This window comes from Mercenaria mercenaria, unplaced genomic scaffold, assembly GCF_021730395.1.
Source record: "Mercenaria mercenaria strain notata unplaced genomic scaffold, MADL_Memer_1 contig_1129, whole genome shotgun sequence".
In the NCBI taxonomy this organism is placed as follows: domain Eukaryota; kingdom Metazoa; phylum Mollusca; class Bivalvia; order Venerida; family Veneridae; genus Mercenaria; species Mercenaria mercenaria.
The window spans coordinates 46,751-67,466 of NW_026459105.1; the positions used below are offsets into that span (position 1 = coordinate 46,751).

Below are 20,716 nucleotides of genomic sequence, written 5' to 3' on the forward strand. Positions count from 1 at the left end.
TTGAATATGACGTTAAATCCCCATGAATTTAGATAATGACTAAACGAGAAATCCAATCTACCACTTCCCAACTTCGCCAAACTCCTGCCTAACATCCTACATAAAAACTACCCATCCCATAGCACAAAAACCCAAACACAATAATTCAATTCCTGAAAAAGAATATAACAATTAGAGTGAGGCTCCTTATGGTATTTTATTTAATCTAGTAAAATCCTACTAATTACTTAAAGGTTGAGCTCTATGTCAGAAACATAACATCGTTAACCGACGGCGACAACCTGCCTTCGATATAGATTTAATTGTTACTTAAGTTCTAGATCCTATAAAAGGTCGATGGCAGTCCCTTGCCTCCGACTTGTTAAATGCATAAAGAACTGTCCTATAAAGTTCAATGGCGATCTCGCCTTAGAACTAATTAAATGTATTGTCATTATTTTATTCCTATATCAGATTGACTGCGTCAACTCGCCTTCAATCTACCTCAAATGATAAAAATAGGAGCCTCAAATACAAACAAAACAAATTAATCCCATCCCAAAATGACACCCAAAACAATGCCCACAAAAATAAATATAGCGGCGTGCATTTTAGTCCGTACCGAAGACCAATAAAATAAACTTGGTTGAAGTCCGAAATTGTACCAAGGATTACACTCCAAAAAATCCTCAAACGACAAAATAATTATTATTAATGTGTTACATTATAGTTCCTAAATTATCATTATTCCCTCCTATAAAAATATACACCCCGTTCCCACCCCATAACCTTAAAAGACGGACCCCCCCAAAAAACACACCTACTCTGTATGAGTGTTCACGATGATCTCCCAGCGTTATTTAATTTCACCCGGGCCTAAAATTATGACGTCACGCACATTACGGAGGTAGCCGAACAGTAAAATGGGAGGAGCTAACGTCGGCAATTTAGACTATTTTTAACTATATAACAAAATAACAGATGCAATTCATCCCGATATGTTGCTAAATATTCAAAGATTACTATCAACATTATGCAAATTAAATAATATCGTACGCAACCGATAGAAATTGGCCACAAAACATATACGGAGCCGCGGACATTTCTTCGGGTCTCCGAGCAAACGTAATTAAACTCGGGACGGCAAATCGTTCGTTTCCGTAATTGAAGCATGTGCGTATAACGATGCAAGCACACAGGACAATTCTACCTCATGGTAATTAGTTGTGATTTATATAACATTAAAAATGGGAGTTTGCAGTACTCTGTATCGTGAATTCAGATGTATAAATCATACACACACAATAGAAACTGTTACAATGTATCAAGGATCGGGTGTCGAATGTCAAAATATATAACACTAGTATATGATACGAGAATAAACTTGCACACACGTTTACAGGAATACGAAGAATGATTCTCGAGTTGATTTCTTAGACCAGTGAAATAGAATAATCATCGTTTTTGATAAAAGTGTTACTCCTGTTAAACACAGTAATTGTATTTTCACATCGAAGAATATTTTCGAATTTGAGTATTGAACATTGACTTCATTTATTCGGAGGCGTTTGTCACATATAAAGTAACTTTATCACGTGATAATTATTGCAACGGTATTTATTACATAAACTACCTTGACATTTTAAAGCGACTGTTATATTTACACCTCAAAAACAAATATTAACCGGGACTTGTTTTGTATTATAGAAGAAAAAATATAAGTCAGCCGATACAAATATTGGTAGCTAGCTCCAACTTTCCTTCCGCGCTCCATTACAGGTTACGATTTAGTAAGTACCTCTATTTAATAAAGTATTATAACTTCCATGTAACTTGTTCTTTATTCACAGACTTTGAAAATAAGTTATTTATCCAACGATCGGCACAACACTATTGATTTCTGAAAAAAGAAATACAAACAAGATCTTAGATGTCCGTCATTTCCCGTAATCATATTTTATTACTTTCTCGAAACACATTACATCATTTTCACCTAAGTCTAAGATATATAATTCTTAATTAATACGTAGCAGTGTGTATTTCAATTAAAGTCGTCAAACGCAGAAAGTGTATGGCTACAAATTATTGCATTATGTTTTTGTCCTTTGCCAAAGTCGTACATGGGTCGCAAAAATACATTATATATGTATTATCGTTATTAATCGATTTAATGATTAAATGTACTTTAACACCAAGTTGTCCACATCAACCCGGAACATGTTCGAAACTTTACCATGCGATTACGCTAACGGCTGATTAACATTTAGGGTTATTTTTCGGCATTTCGGAAGACTTTGAAAACCAAATGTATGAGGTAAGAATTTTGAACACTGGAGAATCTTTACAATAGAATCAAAACATCATACTAGTGTGTCCCACCAGATTGATATTCTATAAGCTAATATACATATTGCAGATTATGGGAACCAGTATGTAGCCAAACACTTTCTAATTATGTCGTGTCAATATTTTAATTAAATTGCAGTATCGGTTAAAATTAAATGGTAAATTGTAGAAAGAAGAAACCATTTAAAGGTAAATTGCTCTCTGAACGCCAATGAAATTAAGGCAACGTCATGATTTCGCTAAGTATTTATAAACATACACAATAGCAGTTTATATAAACTCGTAAAATGGCATTAGGGATTAGAGCGAAACTGACATATCTGCTTCTGTTTCTATATATAGATAGGCCAGTTTCGCTCTAGCCCCTCGGTTAACTTATAAATATACAAGAAAACTATACTGAATTCAGTTCACTTGTAATGATGTAAGTACTTACTATACTGACAAAAAGCATAGTGTGTTTCCCCAGAATCGTCACCAAATATTTCCTCATATCCACAAGATACATCGTCCCAGTAACCCTGTCTTTGTGGTACAAATGTTACACAGTCCTCACGATTGTGTCCACCCAGGGTGTTGTCACTGTGCCCAGGTATCCAGTTCGTAAACTGTGCACTAGTTCCTACAAACAGGCTGACGAATATTACCTCATATATTATGTATTTACAATTAGCTTAATAATGCCTGCCTGCTTAGTTCTATTGTGAAGAGTATGTTCTCCGTGACGACTGATAAAGACTATTGTGATGGAAATCATTCGTCCTCCATCTCTGATTCATGCTGGGAAGATAAAAGTTACTTGCGTAGAGAAGGTTAGTACTGGTACAGACCCCAGGAACACTGGATAACTGCCAGCCGGAATACTGTTGAAAAACAACGGCGCTAACCGCTGCCCCCACCCTTCCCTCCAACCCCGCACACAGGAAAGGTTATTAACTGTTTCTAATTTAATGTTTTATGCAACTTTTTCAGCTACAAACGGGATAAAGCACAATTGTTCTAAAAAAAGTAAAGTGTATGCTCTACCAGCTCCGCAGACTCGATATAGTCTTTATAAATTTTAAGAAATGATTTATAGCAAAAGAGTGCTTTAACACTATTTATGCACGATGGGTGGTTATACGTCGGGCGTAATAATTTCACGAGGGCGCTTGTGCTATAAATTATTTCGATTCTAATATGCCCCGCTCTTTCTTGGTCGCAACAAAAACCTTTGACGTCACCGCACGTTAACGTGACGTCATTCTAGCGTAAGAGTGTTTTAACAGAGACAAGCATATTAGAATGTATTTTACATTCATGTGCGTTTAAGGAGGTAGGTTACCTTCATATTTGTATGTGCGCATGTCCAACCGGAAGCTAACGTGGCGATTTACGACGAGTTTACGACAAACTACATGTGTTTGTATATCCATTTTTCTGAAAACAAATCATGAACCTGTCTTCGATCTGATGCTTTATGGTTTAATAATGCAGAAATAATGAATAAATTGCCGCAGAAACGTTTCAAAACAATGTTGCCTTAAAATGACGTCATTGACGTCATGACGTTACGTGTCAATTACCGCGCAAAATTAATAGCTTTTATCTTGAAAGGACGTAATTCTGTGCATTTTCTTTATTTTAACTATTTTCAAATAACCATTATTTGCTGAAATATTTTTTATGAGTTTTTTGCTCTGAATAATAATCAATATTTTGCTTCTTTTGTGTAGTTATATTGAGATGTAATGCGGAATGTAAGAAAATGGATGATGGTAACTAATATTATTTGGAATATAGTTGGGTGAAAGGTTACTTTTTACGGCCATTTTCAAATAAAAAATCTAGTAGTTTGATTTGTAATACCTATTTTTCAGGTTCCGTTGATAATTTGTTACTTATAATAATATATTAAAACTAAGATTTAAAATGGTTCAAATTTCAGTAGAAAATTGTGGTTTCTTGAATTGAATTGATGTTACCATGGAAACGAAGCCCGTAACCGATGTATCTAAATGTAAAATTCAGAAGCATTGACACTGGTCTATTTAAGAAACACAGCTTCGGCTTTTTATTTTCATTTCAACAATATCCATGAGAATAAACGCAGCATGCTGAACGATTTTTCCATGAAAAATGCCAGACGAGGGGAACTGCTGTAAGTATTCTAAGCTGTGAAATTTGTTTGAATAAATGCAAATAACACGAAAATATAACTTACGTTAGAAATAATATGTTTTAAAGCTACATTAACTAGAAAGATAATCTTATTCAATACTTTTTTTTTTAAGAAATTACGACAAAAAACAAAATATATGCTATTTTAAACATCTCTGTTGCCATGGTTACTTTAAACTTTAAGAAAAATGGGGTACCATTTAAAGTGCTTGGTATTTTGCTAATAATATTACCCAAATATTCCATGTTGGTCATTAACAGAATGGCACTGAAGCCGTCGAAAACCCCTATTTTTATACATAATTGTTTAAAAATGAGAGAAAATGCGTTACCATGGAAACACGAGCCCCGCGACATATACATTTTAAGCTTATATTAGAAAGCTAACGTGCATACTAGTAAAATTATCAGTTACGCAGACTTCTACGGATATCAATGAAACTAAAATACACTGAAAAGTGTTAAATATCCGTATTTTCCTTCTTCTTTCAATATGAAATACCTTTGGAGGGCCATGTTCTTCAAACCTGGATAAAAATTGAACTTGAAGGGACAGAGACAAACGAAATTGAGATTGTAGCAGTTAAAACTTCATATTACACGAAATACAAAAAAAATGCTGCGGTTCAATTAATTTGAATTTACCCTTGTAACAAGGTAACCTACCTCCTTTTAAGGTATCCGATCCACAAATAGGTTACATTTTGATACCTGGTGACTTTTGTGTTGGTATCATTCTAAAGAATTAGTAAATAAGATGACAATAGATCCATAAATAATACGCACGAATCACTACAGTCGTGTTTTTTACTGCTAATTGATACATCTTACACTTTAATAACTGGATTTCTGTTGAAGACTCATTGAAAACTTGAAAGTAAAAAAAAAAATATATCAATATTTTTGTAATGTAGTTTATATTTTCTTTTTCAGTTGATAATACACTTTCAAATGATACCAAAATTATATAAGCTTACCATGCATCAATATTTGATATATTTTGATAGCACTGTTAAATAGAACTTGCTTATTTGTGGATCTGATACCTTAAGTCCTTTCAAAGAACTATATAGCTTCCGAAAGAATATAACAAATAAGATTACACCTGAATAGTTCACTCGGAACTCTTAATACCGTTAATGCCTTTACAAATGTTGAGACACCTTTTGGTTCAAGTTTAATTTTTCATTGATCAATAAGCTAATGCGTTACAATGATAGGTCAGTGTAACTCTATTTTGACATGCGACTAATCACGTAATTCTGGGTTTGACCAAATTCAGAATGTATATTAACTCGTGCACTTGTAATTAGGCTTAAAGAAAGTAACAAAGGATTATCAAGAACACTCGTATTTCGACGAACTGTGATTCCGCTGCAACAGGAAATATTGTCACTTACGGTATCATATAAAAAGTATCATTGTAATGTACAACATGCCATGTATATGGTTTTGGTCATATAAAATGTCATTTTAAAAGTGTCACATAGAAATATCTACGGTATCGCCGACTTTGCGACGAAAAAGCCAAAATGTTACACAAGCAAACCTGCTGTCCATTGAAATGTTCCTTCTGTTATAGTATCATGAAGTCCAAGCCAGACGGCATGACTTGGATTGTGACGCTGCATGAAGCTTTCTACAAACGCTTGTTGCTGTGAATTGCTAATGTGTGCTAAATGGCCTCCTTTTGACTGGCAGATATTTTCACCATGTTCCCAGGAAACTTTCTTGTTAAGAAGAAGTTCGTAGCATCCTCTTTCATACTGTCCGAGTATTGCTCCATGAAAGGCGGCGTCGCTTTTGATCTGGCCTAGGCAAAGCTGAGTATTTCCTTGTAAAGATGAATTTGAATGAAAACCATTGAAACTGATGACATAGGAAAACTTTCTACCCTTTTTTAAGCGGACAGTCTGCATTTAAGGAATAAGTACCAGTGATTTTCAAATATTTGTGATGGACTTAAGCGAGGTTTTATTTCTAAAATGTTCAATTATATGTCCAGATACAAACCACAGTTTTAATCGCAATTAGACATATGCGTCGATAATGCAGGTATGAAAAAAAAACAACAACTAAATTTTAGCTTTTTACCACATGTTTTTGTGTTTGGCGAGGAACTTGATAAGATTATCGGACATTTAATGATCTGATTATGTTTTGAGATTTATTTTTCCTACGGTAACTGAAGAAATCTTCGTTTAGAGTAAGTTTTCTCCTACATAAAAGTAATAGTTCCTCGTGTATGCATGTTTTGTTATTTTTGTTCTTTTTGCAGGGCGTATAACTATGAGAATAAATATACCATCTGTGATGTTTGAGTTCTGGAGAGACGTCTGTGTCGTTATTGCTACTTCGGTCCCTGCAAGTCCTGAAATAGCAAGCATTTTGTAGAAATGTTTGCATGATTGAAGAAATTCATAAAAAAATTGTAGCAATAGTATTTTTATATTGAAACTCAGAAAAACCAGTGTCATTGATTTTAATCTTTTAAAACTGTATTGAAGAGATTAATCTGCTATACAAAACGATTATTGTTGGTCTTGTATTGTCGTTATTTTACATAATGTGTATGCAACATTGACATGAAACGAAAAATTTAGACGTAGCGGGAATATAAGAAGTGAATTCAAACTCAGATTTTATATTTTGCTCGCTCATATAGGTGGAGCGATAGCTCAGTGGTTTGCATACTGGCCTTCCAATCCTGAGGTCGGCGGTTTGATTCCCGGCAGTTACTCGGGAATTTTCAGAAACGCTTTTAAGTGTTTCCCACCTAACTAGAGGTGTACTGGTCAGGAACCCAGGCAATCCTTGCGTGTATCAGTGCTATACACTGGGCACGTTAAAGAAACAGGCTGTCTATTCGCAACGAGCTAGGCTAAGTTAGCCGGACAAGCCTGTATCTGATTTCTGATCTCTCTGTCGTGGGGGCTTTGTCTCACTCTGTCCCTCTAGTCAGATCTCTCTGTGTCTGTACTAGTATAGGATGAATTATGCGCCCTTTGTGGCTGCATTTGAACTATGTAAAGCGCCCTTGAACGTGAAATTGATCATGAAAAGGGCGCTATATAAATCTGGTATAATAATAATAATAATATATCAAATGAAAGATCCCTTTATTGCGAGTAAAGCTTATGCGTAGCGATACGACATGTCTTTAAGCAAGTTTATATTCAAAACCGTTTATTACACTGTCATGTTAATTAATATACTAATAGCAACAGCTGAATAATCAAGCGATCCATGATTAAGCAATACCTAACATCAGTCAAAATATGCCCAAAACAACTGCAGTGCTACAGATCGGAATACCAGAGTGTGAAGTGCCCAAAACAACTGTAGTGCTACAGATAGGAATACCAGAGTGTGAAGTGCCCAAAACAACTGCAGTGCTACAGATCGGAATACCAGAGCGTGAAGTGTCCAACACAACTGCAGTGCTACAAATAGGAACACCGGAGTGTGAAGTGTCCAACACAACTGCAGTGCTACAAATAGGAACACCGGAGTATGAAGTGTCCAACACAACTGCAGTGCTACAAATAGGAACACCGGAGTGTGAAGTGACCAACACAACGGCAGTGCTACAAATAGGAACACCGGAGTGTGAAGTGTCCAACACAACTGCAGTGCTACAAATAGGAACACCGGAGTGTGAAATGTCCAACACAACGGCGGCGCTACAAATAGGAACACCAGAGTGTGAAGTAGTCAACACAACGGCGGTGCTGCAAATTGGAATAACAGATTGTGAAGTACTTAACAGAACGGCAGTGCTGCAAATCGGAATACCAGAGTGTGAAGGTCACAACACAACGGCCGTGCTACAAATCGGAATACCAGAGTGTGAAGTACCCAACACAATGGCAGTGCTACAAATTTGAATACCAGAGTGTGAAGGTCACAACACAACGGCCGTGCTACAAATCGGAATACCAGAGATTGAAGTACCCAACATAATGGCAGTGCTACAAATTTGAATACCAGAGTTTGAAGGTCACAACACAACGGCCGTGCTACAAATCGGAATACCAGAGATTGAAGTACCCAACACAATGGCAGTGCTACAAATTTGAATACCAGAGTGTGGAGGTCACAACACAACGGCCGTGCTACAAATTTGAATACCAGAGTGTGAAGGTCACAACACAACGGCCGTGCTACAAATTTGAATACCAGAGTGTGAAGGTCACAACACAACGGCCGTGCTACAAATTTGAATACCAGAGTGTGAAGGTCACAACACAACGGCCGTGCTACAGATTTGAATACCAGAGTGTGAAGGTCACAACACAACGGCCGTGCTACAAATCGGAATACCAGAGATTGAAGTACCCAACACAATGGCAGTGCTACAAATTTGAATACCAGAGTGTGAAGGTCACAACACAACGGCCGTGCTACAAATCGGAATACCAGAGATTGAAGTACCCAACACAATGGCAGTGCTACAAATTTGAATACCAGAGTGTGAAGTACCCAACAAAACGGCAGTGCTACAGATCGGAATACCAGAGTGTGAAGACCATAACACCGCGGCGATGCAAGAAATACCAATGTATGCAATACCTGACACCGTGATAGAGCACGAAATCAGAATACCAGTGTGTGAAGAAACTAATTCCGTAGCATTGCAAGCAATCGGAATAAGTGGGCATAAAGTAGAAGGTTTTAAAGTTTTATGAAACAGGAAAAGTTTTCATAGCTTTTAAGATATTATGAAAAATAAAAGATATAAGAAATGCAATCTCTGTTAACATGTTACTTTAAACTAGGAGAAAAGCCTGATTGTAATTCAAATGTTTAATATTCTGTTCAGAAACTATGCCTGATATTTTAAATAGATCAAAGAAAAAATGGCATCACATCCGTCGAAATATTTGTTGTGATTCATACTTTCTTAACAAGGTGAGAAACTGCGTCATCATGGAAACACAAGCCCCGCAACATGTATCGCATACAGTAATACGAATATCATGTATGCATACTTCAGCGGATAAAAAATTAAATAAGCTGAAAAGTGTTAAATATCCACGTTTGCTTCTTCTTTCAATACAGATATTTTAGGTCATGTACTTCAAACCAGGATAAGACGCAGCGATAAACAAATACGAGTTGTAATCTCTAGAGTTAAAGTATTCATACTAAACAGTAAACGTTATAACATTTATCTATTCAACTGTCACGTTTGATTAAATGATCAGTAAAACGAACTGCTACGGTTCAATAAATTTGAATTTACCCTGGTGACAAGGTGTTCTACATCCTTAAATTCTTCCCGTGTAGCACAAGTCTATTCAGTGACTGCTTCCTTCACTTCTAATTAGTGACCGAGCCTCAACTGAGGGATTGTATATGTCATAATCAGTTATCGGACCTCATTTAGAGATTGTGGATAAAGAGATCGGTACCCGGGCCTCACGGAGAGATTTTGAAGGTCTAAATCAGTGTTCGGACCTCATGTAGAGATTGTGGATACCTCACGGAGGGATTACCGAGACGGAGATCTGTGCTCGGACCTGACTGAGGGATTGTTGAGACAAAGATCAGTACTAGGGCCTCATGTAGAGATTGTGAATACCGAGACCAGTGTTCAAGCCTCATAGAAATATTGTCGAGACAGGTACCAGCGCTTAGGTACTGGGACCCGTGCTCGGGCCTCATGAAGGCATTTTGTGGACCGAGTCCAGTGTTCGGGCATCAGTGGGGAATTGTATGGACCAAGACCAATATCAAGACCCGTACTTGGGCCTCTTGGAGAGATTATGGACACCAAGATCAGTGTTCGGGCCTCGTGGAGGAGTTGTATGGACCGGACCGAAACACATGTCCGGGCCATATGGACTGACTTTGGGGACCGAGACTAGCGCTAGGACCTCATGGAGGGATTATGAAGATCGAGACAATGTTCAGGCCTCATGGAGGAACTGTGGAGACCGATATTGAATTTCATTCTCATTAGGATTCGAACCGTCAAGAATCCTTTATCCATTAGTTATAACTGGTGTCTTACCATATTGACAAATATAAGGGTAGAATTCAAAAGTACACTCTCTGTCGTCCCATTTTCCTCCATGAATATGCATGTCCATTACAACACAATCCTCGAACGTGTCGGAGAAGTGGGTGTGGTTTGCCCAGTTTACAAAGTAAAACTGTTGTCCTGAAAATATGACACTATTTATCTATTTGACAAATCAAAATTACATTAGGTAACCTTGCTTAAAGCTGATATGTTCATTTCCTTACGATTTTCGTTACTCATGTACATTTTAAAATTATTGTTGAGTGCGATTACCAAATTTCATATTGATTTGAAAAAGAAATCTCATTAGATGATTGGATTTTTGTACAAATGCGACTCGAGAATTGATGCAGACCTTTCAATGACATAGATAATTAAGTTCGCCTGGTGACGTATCTTATTGTACAATCTATAAGCAATAAGCAAAGGAGCGTTAGGATTACGTGTGCTTTGTCCCTCCACCCCTACACTTTTGACTTTAAACATTCATTTTCACAAGACAAAATGTAATAAAATTGTCAGTGTTGCCTTACAATCATATCACAATTTAACATTTTTTAATGTCAAAATTACATTTGAAAACAATATTATGTACTATTATACCTCACATAAATGTCCAATGCAAATTTCCCATTAGTTTAACTTGAAAAATATATCATATTCCCCAGTGATTTTATATCACATGCGTAAAATCGTTATTTTCAATTTCTGCGCAGGTGATATGATCCATAATTTCATATCACATGCGCAACAGCGTTATTTTGTTTTTCTGCGCATGTGGTATTATTTTTTCATATCACCCGTTGAGTGATTGATACTTTGGCATGGATTAAAAGACGGAGTTGATAAATTTTCAGACGAGGCGCTTATATAATTATATGTTAGGCTTAAATTACCATTTTCTGGTGCTCTTGCATGTGCGAACACGGCCGAATTTTCTTTTTTATGCTACGTGCAAAATATTTCGAAAACAATTTTTCATCAAATATTGAATCGAAACTACCACAATAAGTTTGGAAATGATCTAACTAAGAAAATGAGTGCTCACACTTGTATGCTTCATGTAGAAAACAGAAAGTTATCGCCGTTTTTCGAATGCTACTGATTGACGCAATGTTGAAATATTAGAATAATTATAGGAGTCAGCGATATGTAAACGTCTCGACTAAATCTATCAAAAAAGTCTTATTACACAGCACAGTCGCTACCTGAGTGCTAACAAGTAAAGACTCTTTAATTCTGTCTGCATTATTTGGTTAGTAATTACTTTCTAATGTTAAATACATTATTATGTTGATTTTCCAGTAAATGCTTTGACCCTTATACGTTTTCGGTATAATAAAATAAATATTACATTCCTGAGAGGGTGATATGAAAAATGTTCACCCCTCGAAATATGAATATAGACCTCGGCTGGCGCCTCGGTCAATATTCATATATCTCGCGGTTGAACATTTTTCATATCACCCTCTCAGGAATGCAATATTTATATAATATCAGATATCTTTAAGTGACCGGTTACAACACTAGAAATTCTTTCAGAAACTGATTTAAGTCATACTATTTGTAGCTTAATTTTCACTATCCAGCAATTGAACCTGTATAAACTTATATACTAAAAGTAAAAAAATAAAAGTAAACTACCTGAGGACCATTGAAAATGTGCTTCATGCTGTATGTCGCTTAGACCTATCCAGATAGAGTGATCATAATGTGTTTTAAGAAAGGAATATATATACGATTGCTCCATCCGGCTTGAAATGTGCACCAAATGACCTCCTGCTGAATTACAGCTTTGCTCTGCTTGAAGCCAATGTTGAATATCTTTGACTAAAACATAGCAGTTATTTTCAAATTGTGCTACGATTCCGTGGTGTGATTGAGCAAAAGTCCGTACTTTATCTGAACACAGATCTACATTCCCTGAAATTTAGAAATTAATTGATGTGTTTTCGTCAGTAATGTTAAACAACGATCAACGCTTATAAAACAGGAAGCAAACTAGTTTGGCCATTCTTAAACCTTGCCCATCGTATTAAATCCCAGTCTCTTGGTTCTCCATTTTTAAGCCACATTACACATTTAAAAAGAATATAATGTTTTTCCCACCAGTTAACCTTAATTCCGGTTTACAGACTGATAACTTTTGTTCTGATTCTTGATAATTAAGATTTATCCGAGATCTGCTTAGATGTACATAGAAACAATGTTGAAGTTACACCAACTACTTATACTTCAACATATCAGGTAAATCTGTAAAACGAAAGCTAACAAAATTTGAGCCGCACCATGAGAAAACCATGTGCGACCAGCATGGATCCAGACCATCCTGCGCATCCACGGGATCCATGCTGTTCGCTAACTGTTTTTCTGATTGCAATAGGCTTTGAAAGCGAACAGTATGGATCCTGACCAGTGTGCGCGGATGCGCAGGCTTATCTGGATCCATGCTGGTCGCAAATGCACTATGTTGGTTTTCTCATGGCGCGGCTCAAATGTACTTGATCACGTGATCATTTGACAGAAGTGGGGGAAGCTGTGTGAGAAAACTTGTCGATCTGCGTATTACTTAAATACAAAATTGTTAAATAAAATATAAGATAATAAAATGGTCTTCGTTTTTCTAAACATGCGGTGAAAATTGTGGTATGTGTACACTCAGTACATATGTTAACAAGAAAAAACTATTAATTAATATCTCATAATTTGTTAATTTCATACATTATGGTGAATATCTAATTGAGTAACACGAATTTTGTATTTTTATTATTAAACACTTAAAGAAAAGTTATTATTTATTATTTTGTATATAGGTGAGCAGAAGTTAAACTTACCTAGACTGAATGTATTAGGAATACTAGATGCTAGAGTATGGGTAACCAATCCTGTTGTTGATGTCTGTGCCGTTTGCTTTGTTGTTGAAAGCCTTGTAAAGATGGCTGCAAACGATGAAACTACAGATTGTGATGTTGTGATCTGTGACGTTTGTGTTTGGGTGCTTAGTTTTGTTGATATTGTTGATGATAAAATGTCAGTTGGTGCTGCTATCTTTGAAGTTTGGTAAGAATTCGTAGACGATGTGACTGCTGACTGGGTCGAAGAGACTGGGGACGAAACTGTCGTCACTGGAACGCAGAGACATATTAAATCTATGAAAATTCCGGGAATAATATAATGCCCGAACACGTACGTATCAAGTCGTTTCTTAAAAGTACACGCGTATTTGAATCTGCAATTTCAATATAAGTGTTAGGCTTATAGTGTATGGGCGGCGTGGCTGCTCCTGTTGAATATTTTATACAATTTATTCTATACTCCGTAACATTTTTTTCACAGATGCAACCTAGTCATAATTTTGTTAAAGATATTCAATTTGATAAATTACAGAAATTGTTAGGACACAGTCATTTTTTTGCCTAATGCTCCTGTTTAAAAAAAAAAAAACAAAGCCAAGTTGCATCTAGCAGGATCACACCTCCGGCATATATCGAAAAACATTTATGTGTGAAATTTAAGCTGCCAAATTTTTATTGCATGACTTTGACAGTTAGTATAAGTTTGCCTAGTATTAACATAAAACGATTACATAATTATGTACGCTTAAAAGCGGAAATGAAATAAGTCTTTGGAAAACAAAATGCACCCAAAAAAATGTACAAACTTACCAATATCCTCATGTGGTGGATCCCCTGGACAAAGTTGAAGTTGAATCTGATCGTCTTGTTTTAGGTATCCAATCTGTAAACATGGCAAAATATATGTATATTTAATAAATAAATTGTAGGCTGCTCAGAAATATCCTAAATTTATACAAGTGAATTTGGTACACACAAAATAGTATTTACTAAAATCTTAACGAAGGTGTTCTATAGATAGCGTAGTAACGTACTTTTTTGTTGATATAGTACTATAGTCATCGCTGCATTTTTCGCAAATGATAATTTGTTTAATGAGTATATAGAGCCATGTTTGTATGTGAACCACAAGTTTCATTTTATGGCCTATGGACTTGACTGTTGAATTAGGTTCACACCACTCCAGTATATATACGCATAAATGTAGGTAGGTAGGTAGGTTTTATTTGTTGCTGATCTTGATAGATTTTTATATACATTTGTATACTATATACATAGTTATTAAATATACATATAGATGCTAATCATACAGGAAGTGCGAGCATTCGTATACAGCAGTATACATACAATTTGGGTTTTTGGAGTTCATTCAATATTTATGGGTAATCGAGTTCAGCTTAAGCCGGCGCTAAGAGACGTGAGCGGTGTTGTACATTTCATTACTTCTCATGAATAGTTTGTTTGTTTGGGTTTAACGCCGTTTTTCAACAGTATTTTAGTTAAGTGACAGCACCAGCTGGATTCCTGGATTCTGTACAAGTACAGTCCTGTTCTCCTTAAGTGCTTTATTTCATGGCATCAGAAGCTTTTATATATTTTTCTTCAAGTTTTGACTATAGCCCAGACAAGTATAGTCTTTAGCTATATACCAATCAATAGCATAAACTGTGGACCGGCGATTTATAAAAGGAGACATGTAATACTGAGTTGTATTAGGAGTACATTTCCCTAAAAGAGAACATAGTTATACTACATATAAACACCTTTACTTCGCTATGTTGTCGCACATATAATTTCAGAAACCAGGCAAAAGTTTGGTAGAAATGTATAATATAAATTTACCTGGTGCTCGAAAGCTATTTCGAACCATCCTTGTGTGCCTTGTTGCAAGTCCAGTTTCTGTTTGCAATCAAATTCATACATGTATCCAATAGGACTGCCCTGCTCATTCATCTGTTGAAAGCAAAAATTACAAGTTTTATAGACTAGGTATTTAGTTATGTTTATTTTATTTTATTTTTGTGCCGTAAGGGTTGATTGGTGGTCGGGGATGGCAGTGTGTCAAAAACTAAATTTGACAACCCCATGCAAATACGTACATATGAAAACATAAAACATATAGTTAATAATGTTGAAGTCAAACTCTTTCATATTTTATCTATATTGTTACTCGTTTTTAGCTCTAACTACAAATTAAGAAATGACTTACTGTTGTAAATACACTCTTCTCGACATTGTAGTTACATACACACGAGTAGTCACCAGAGACAAGAGTAGTGTACAAACTTAACACACTGAATACTGTTGTGGAAATTTTTATTATATTCATGGTATATCTCGAACTGAAATAAGAACAACTCTATAAACTAGGTAAGGACAAAACAAAAATAAATTCTAGAAATCAAAAGCATACATGCCAAACTTAATATGTTGATTCATATACGATTATAGTAAATGTGTACAAAAAAACATAAACGTAATACATGCTATACGTACGAAGTGTCACCGATTGTGGACGATCGTTACTAATGCTAGTAGACGTATTTTAACCTAATGATAAGACATTTTACGTTATCTGTCATAGATAAGAACTTATGTTACGCGTTTCCCTATTCCACTAATAGATTAAATAGGCTAACATCGAAAATGTTAGGTTACAGAAATAGGATCGGCATTACGTTACGTGTTTATAATCTGCTGACTGGTGTGCTAGCATTGAGATACGTATTTTTTATTGCAAAAATTAACAAAATATCGAAGAGTTTATACGACACGGTGAACAACTTTCGGCTTTGATAATTTGATGAAGTAATGAATGTTTAGATATATTTGCAGTTTTGGAGAGAAACTTGAGACAAATTACACAGTGATGCAAGTCAATCACCTAAATATGACAGACATCATGAACTGAAGTGCATTTTACAAATCTTTATGGGAGTTAGGATAGTCAAAGCGAATAAAAATATCAAACATATCAAGGAGAAAAGCTTACGTAAATCTATTTACAGGTCTGTAGCAAGCCCGCCCGCTTAGCTCAGTAGGTATAGCGTCGGTCTACGGATCGCGGGGTCGTGAGTTCGATCCTCGGGCTGGGCGTATGTTCTCCGTGACTATTTGATAAACGACATTGTGTCTGAAATCATTAGTCCTCCACCTCTGATTCATACATGTAGGGGAGTTGGCAATTACTTGCGGAGAACAGATTTATACTGGTACAGAATCCAGGAACACTTGTAAGGTTAACTGTCCGTCGTTACATGACTGAAATACTGTTGAAAAACGGCGTTAAACCCAAAACAAACAAACAACTCGTCTAAGTTGGCATGAGTTGCAATTAACCCGGGTGTCATCAGCACGTTAACTCGCAATATTCTGTTTCTGGCATGCCCATTTTAAAGGCACTAGCCTCAAGATCGTTCGGCAACATCAACAAATTTTGTTAGATACCTGAAAATTAATGCTATATTTCTTAAGAATTGTTTGAAACTTATGTACTGACGGACGGACTATATTTTACAGAAACCCATGAGAATGTTGTTTTTACTAATTTTTACTATGAACATCGAAAAGTGCTTGAGATAAACTGCCTCGATTATCCTCCATAGCTCTATTGGTAGCGAGTCTACTAGCGACCTTCTTTTATTGCCGCGGCGGTCCGGACTCGATTCCCGGCGCGGTAATCTTTCTTGATTTGGCATTTATAAAGTAGTTTAGAGACAAAATCTGACTAAACTTTAATATAAAAGTAAAATATTTTAGCCAAAAACCGGAGGTCAGTGCCTTTAAATGTAAAATATAATGTGAAGATAATCTTTCAATTCTTAGGTGCACACTTATCACGGTTGTCCATACTTTGCATTTTGACAATCATCGTTTTCTTTGTGGTTGCACTTCGCGGCCCAGTATGATGTTGACTTATGTCACAATTAAGACACAGTATAGTTGTGTATTGAAATTATTCTACATCTATCCAATGTCTATCCAACACGTTTCATTAAAAATAATATTATTTACTTATCAAAACGTATAAAAACCACGTAGTATTATCATGGCGTTTTCATTTTTAGCAGTATATAGACAAACTGTCGGTAGCACATCATTACCTCTTATGAACAGACTCAGTCAAATTAAGTCTGCTATAATTATGTTGATTGGTTGCTTTCAATTCTTATAAAGAAAATTGTCACATATTTCAGTAAATATTGTGAATACAAATATATAATATAAAATTTAAGTGTTTCATTGTGTTATAAATAGCAGCGTTTGTGCTTGAAACTGCCACAAGATACTTGGTAGCAATCTCGGTAATAATTTAAACTTTCAAGAAATGTTGCGCCTGTTTTGGAAAACAGTATCGCAATAAATCATTGTTTTTAAGATAATGCTTTTATTTCCAGGAAACTTTAGGCTATTGAGATAAAGTTTTCAAAAAAGCTTGAAATATCAAGATAATTGCTGAAACTATCGAGACAGCTATCTTGCTAACAAATGGAAACTGCGGGCACTTCGCAAAAAAAAAAAAAAAAAAAAAAAAACGAGATACAAATATAAATTATCGCAAAAATATTTGCTGGAAACTTTCGACTTTTGAGATAATCTTTTCAGAAAACTTCGCTTTATCAAGATATTTTGAGTATCGCGATAACCTCCTATCTATCTCGTGGAAGAAATATACATCTATGTTTTGCAAAATACTTTTCGACAATGTTTAAGCGTTATTCATTCCGCGAGCGAGTTGCTACCCACCTTTAACAACTGCAATGATATAATGCTGATGTAGATCTGTCATGACATTTAAATATCTTCCCTTAGTCAGCAGATGCCACTGGATCAAATAGTGTTATTATAATAGTAGTTTAATCTGGAATGTATTCGGCTCGTGTGAAATTTGCAAGGACGGATCACACGAGGCGCACAACATTGCAAAATGATCCACGAGTCAAAAGTCAAGCTACTGCTACAATGACCCTTTTATTTTATACCTCTGCCTTTTTGTATGTTTGTTATCGAATGATAAATAATATCATTATTATCATGATATCATTATAAATTATCAGGACATTTTACGTGAATATAGTTTGTGTGTGACTATTTATAGAACCGTATCATTTTATGCATAGCACATGAAAGTAGTCCGACAACATACAATGCAATTCAAAGGGTACAATACGGACTATTTTCTGCCTGTTCGTATTTCCGTATTAACTTGTGAAATACGAGCGTTTTTTTTTCTTAACAGAATTGACATAGGTGTATAATAAAAGGTAATACGAAATATCCCATTGCTTGTATCAAAAGATAATCCTTTGTTTGCCTCGTCCTTTATATGTATTAGGTTAGTCTTACATGAAGTAAATATGTATTCGCTAGCTTCTTGCTAATTCGTCTCTTACGTTGTGGCAAGTGGTTGAACACGGTCTCAGTGTTACATCTCAGGCTTCCTTTGTCAGCAAAAGATGTTTAAAGAACTACATGTACAAATGCCACAACGAGAGAGGTGTATGATATCGAATAATATCTATTATCTACCTTGTACGAAGGACGTTCAAGAAGTTACAGGAAAAGCTCCCTTGGGTTTAGTAAGGAATGCAATATCATGGTTTTACATAGGTTATAAAATTTACTCTTGTCAAATATAACAACAGTGACTTTATTTTTCATTTCGTTGAGAAAAGGCAGTGTATACAGTTTTAATTTATTTTCTTGTGAGGCATTGGAAAAAGAAAATGTATCGAAATCTCAGCCACAGACAAGCTTGTTTACAACGATTTTATTTAACTACAGAATCACTGTTTATTTCTTAAAATCAGTGAAATAAAGTTCAAATTTCACTGCCATACTTTTTTTTATTGATATTGGACTATTCACAATCAAACTTTGCACCAGTGTTTTATACTTGCCGTCTAAATGATGTTAGACACATCTAATTTACCCGAGTTGTAAAGATTAATGGCTATCCCCTATTTTCTCATCGCTCCACCGTTTTATTTATCTAATTTCCCACTATTACTGGAAGCATGTGATACAAAACCATTACATTGACGTCATATATTTGAAACGTCTTAAACATGACGTCATCAAGAGTAAATACATTGTGTATGAAACATTCTTTTTCCTTGAACTTTGTGATCATCCCTCGTATACATGTACAAGTTTAGGACTGTTTTATTACAATATAACTAAAAGTGCTATAATGGAAAGCTTATGTAAGTTATTGGGACATGACATGTTTATGTATTTCGTTTACGAATTTTTTTTTATTAATAGGAATTGGAAACAAACGTTATTTAGTAAGGTTAAACATAACACACTACTGTAGTATGTGACATGTGTACACCTTGATACATAGAAACAAATGCTTAAAAAATTATAATCATAAAATATCGACATGAATTATGTTTATTCTCGTTTTTTTTTATGTTAGCATAATGTCCAATCCTACTGTATCTTAAACAAAATTGTAAAAATGATGATATTCTACTTGAATTTGAATTATGCTAATGGTGAATATTAACGCGAGGATTAATTTTCGCGGTATATAGGGCCTCGCGAATATAGCGAAATTCAAGCCCTCTCGAAAATATCTGCTCTTAGAGTATGCTTATTAATAATTTGGTCGATTTGTTTTAATATCTGTTCTATTAAGACAGTTCTATACGTTTCATAACCGAAGTAATGGCATAACGTCATTTTCGGGAAACGTAGAATAAAGTCTGGATTCGGCGTACTGATATGAACATCGTTCAGGTGAGCAAATTTGTTACAATAGCAACGGTACTGTTTTTCTAAAGTTAAAAATATGATCAATTAAATAATTTCAAAAATGTCTCAATCTCAGCTTGAAAAAAAAAACAACATAAAACAAGCACATGGGCGTACAGATTTTAGTTCATCTTATTATAGGCCATACGTTCATTTACAACGATGAGAAGGTTCATTAAAATCTGCATTGTAGGACAAATTCTATTCGCAAAAATTTGTTGTCGAAATTGGGATTTTCGCATAGACATCCATTATGAAAACTTGTGCGAGTTCAAAATTCTTCAAATCAGTCTAGCAAAAAAAAAAAATAAAAAATAAAAAAATAAAAAATCTAGCTCACGGCTCTTAATTTTTTATTTGCCATATTTGTAGGTATACTCTGCGGCACATCGTGTAGCAGAGTACCGTTGTCCTCACGGACACTGATTTACAAACCGGTTTGACTGGTATTGTTTTGGTAGAGCGTATAGTGAGATACGTAAGAGGATTAGACACATGTTGAAATCAGTTCTAGCGATACTCTCATTGTGGCTTCGAATTCAATGCTCTTTTTAGGAGTAACACGCACAAATAAGCGTTATGTATT

At 35.3% G+C, this 20,716-nt stretch overlaps 1 protein-coding gene across 1 annotated transcript; it reads right to left on the reverse strand.

Annotated features, from left to right (window-relative positions):
• Positions 1-810: 810 nt before the first annotated feature.
• On the reverse strand, positions 811-15,976 carry LOC123526944 (C-type mannose receptor 2-like). Its single transcript, XM_053532343.1, has 11 exons — positions 15,865-15,976; positions 15,578-15,710; positions 15,211-15,321; positions 14,179-14,251; positions 13,348-13,638; positions 12,158-12,436; positions 10,502-10,651; positions 6,791-6,856; positions 6,035-6,319; positions 2,762-2,947; positions 811-1,879 (listed from the first exon to the last, which is right to left on the reverse strand). The coding sequence occupies exons 2-11, from the start codon at positions 15,695-15,697 to the stop codon at positions 1,848-1,850; spliced, it is 1,593 nt and encodes a 530-aa protein (XP_053388318.1). The 5' UTR covers positions 15,698-15,710; positions 15,865-15,976; the 3' UTR covers positions 811-1,847.
• Between the last annotated feature and the right edge of the window lie 4,740 nt (positions 15,977-20,716).

Bases quoted from the DNA above. Each gene is read 5' to 3' on its own strand.
- LOC123526944 (XM_053532343.1), bottom strand. From the start codon at position 15,697: ATGAATATAATAAAAATTTCCACAACAGTATTCAGTGTGTTAAGTTTG. The intron at 2,948-6,034 runs GTTTGCTTGTGT...GCCTGTTTGTAG, and splicing joins AACATTTCAATGGACAGCAG to GAACTAGTGCACAGTTTACG. The intron at 1,880-2,761 runs GTAAGTACTTAC...TTCTTTTTTCAG, and splicing joins CTATGCTTTTTGTCAGTATA to AAATCAATAGTGTTGTGCCG.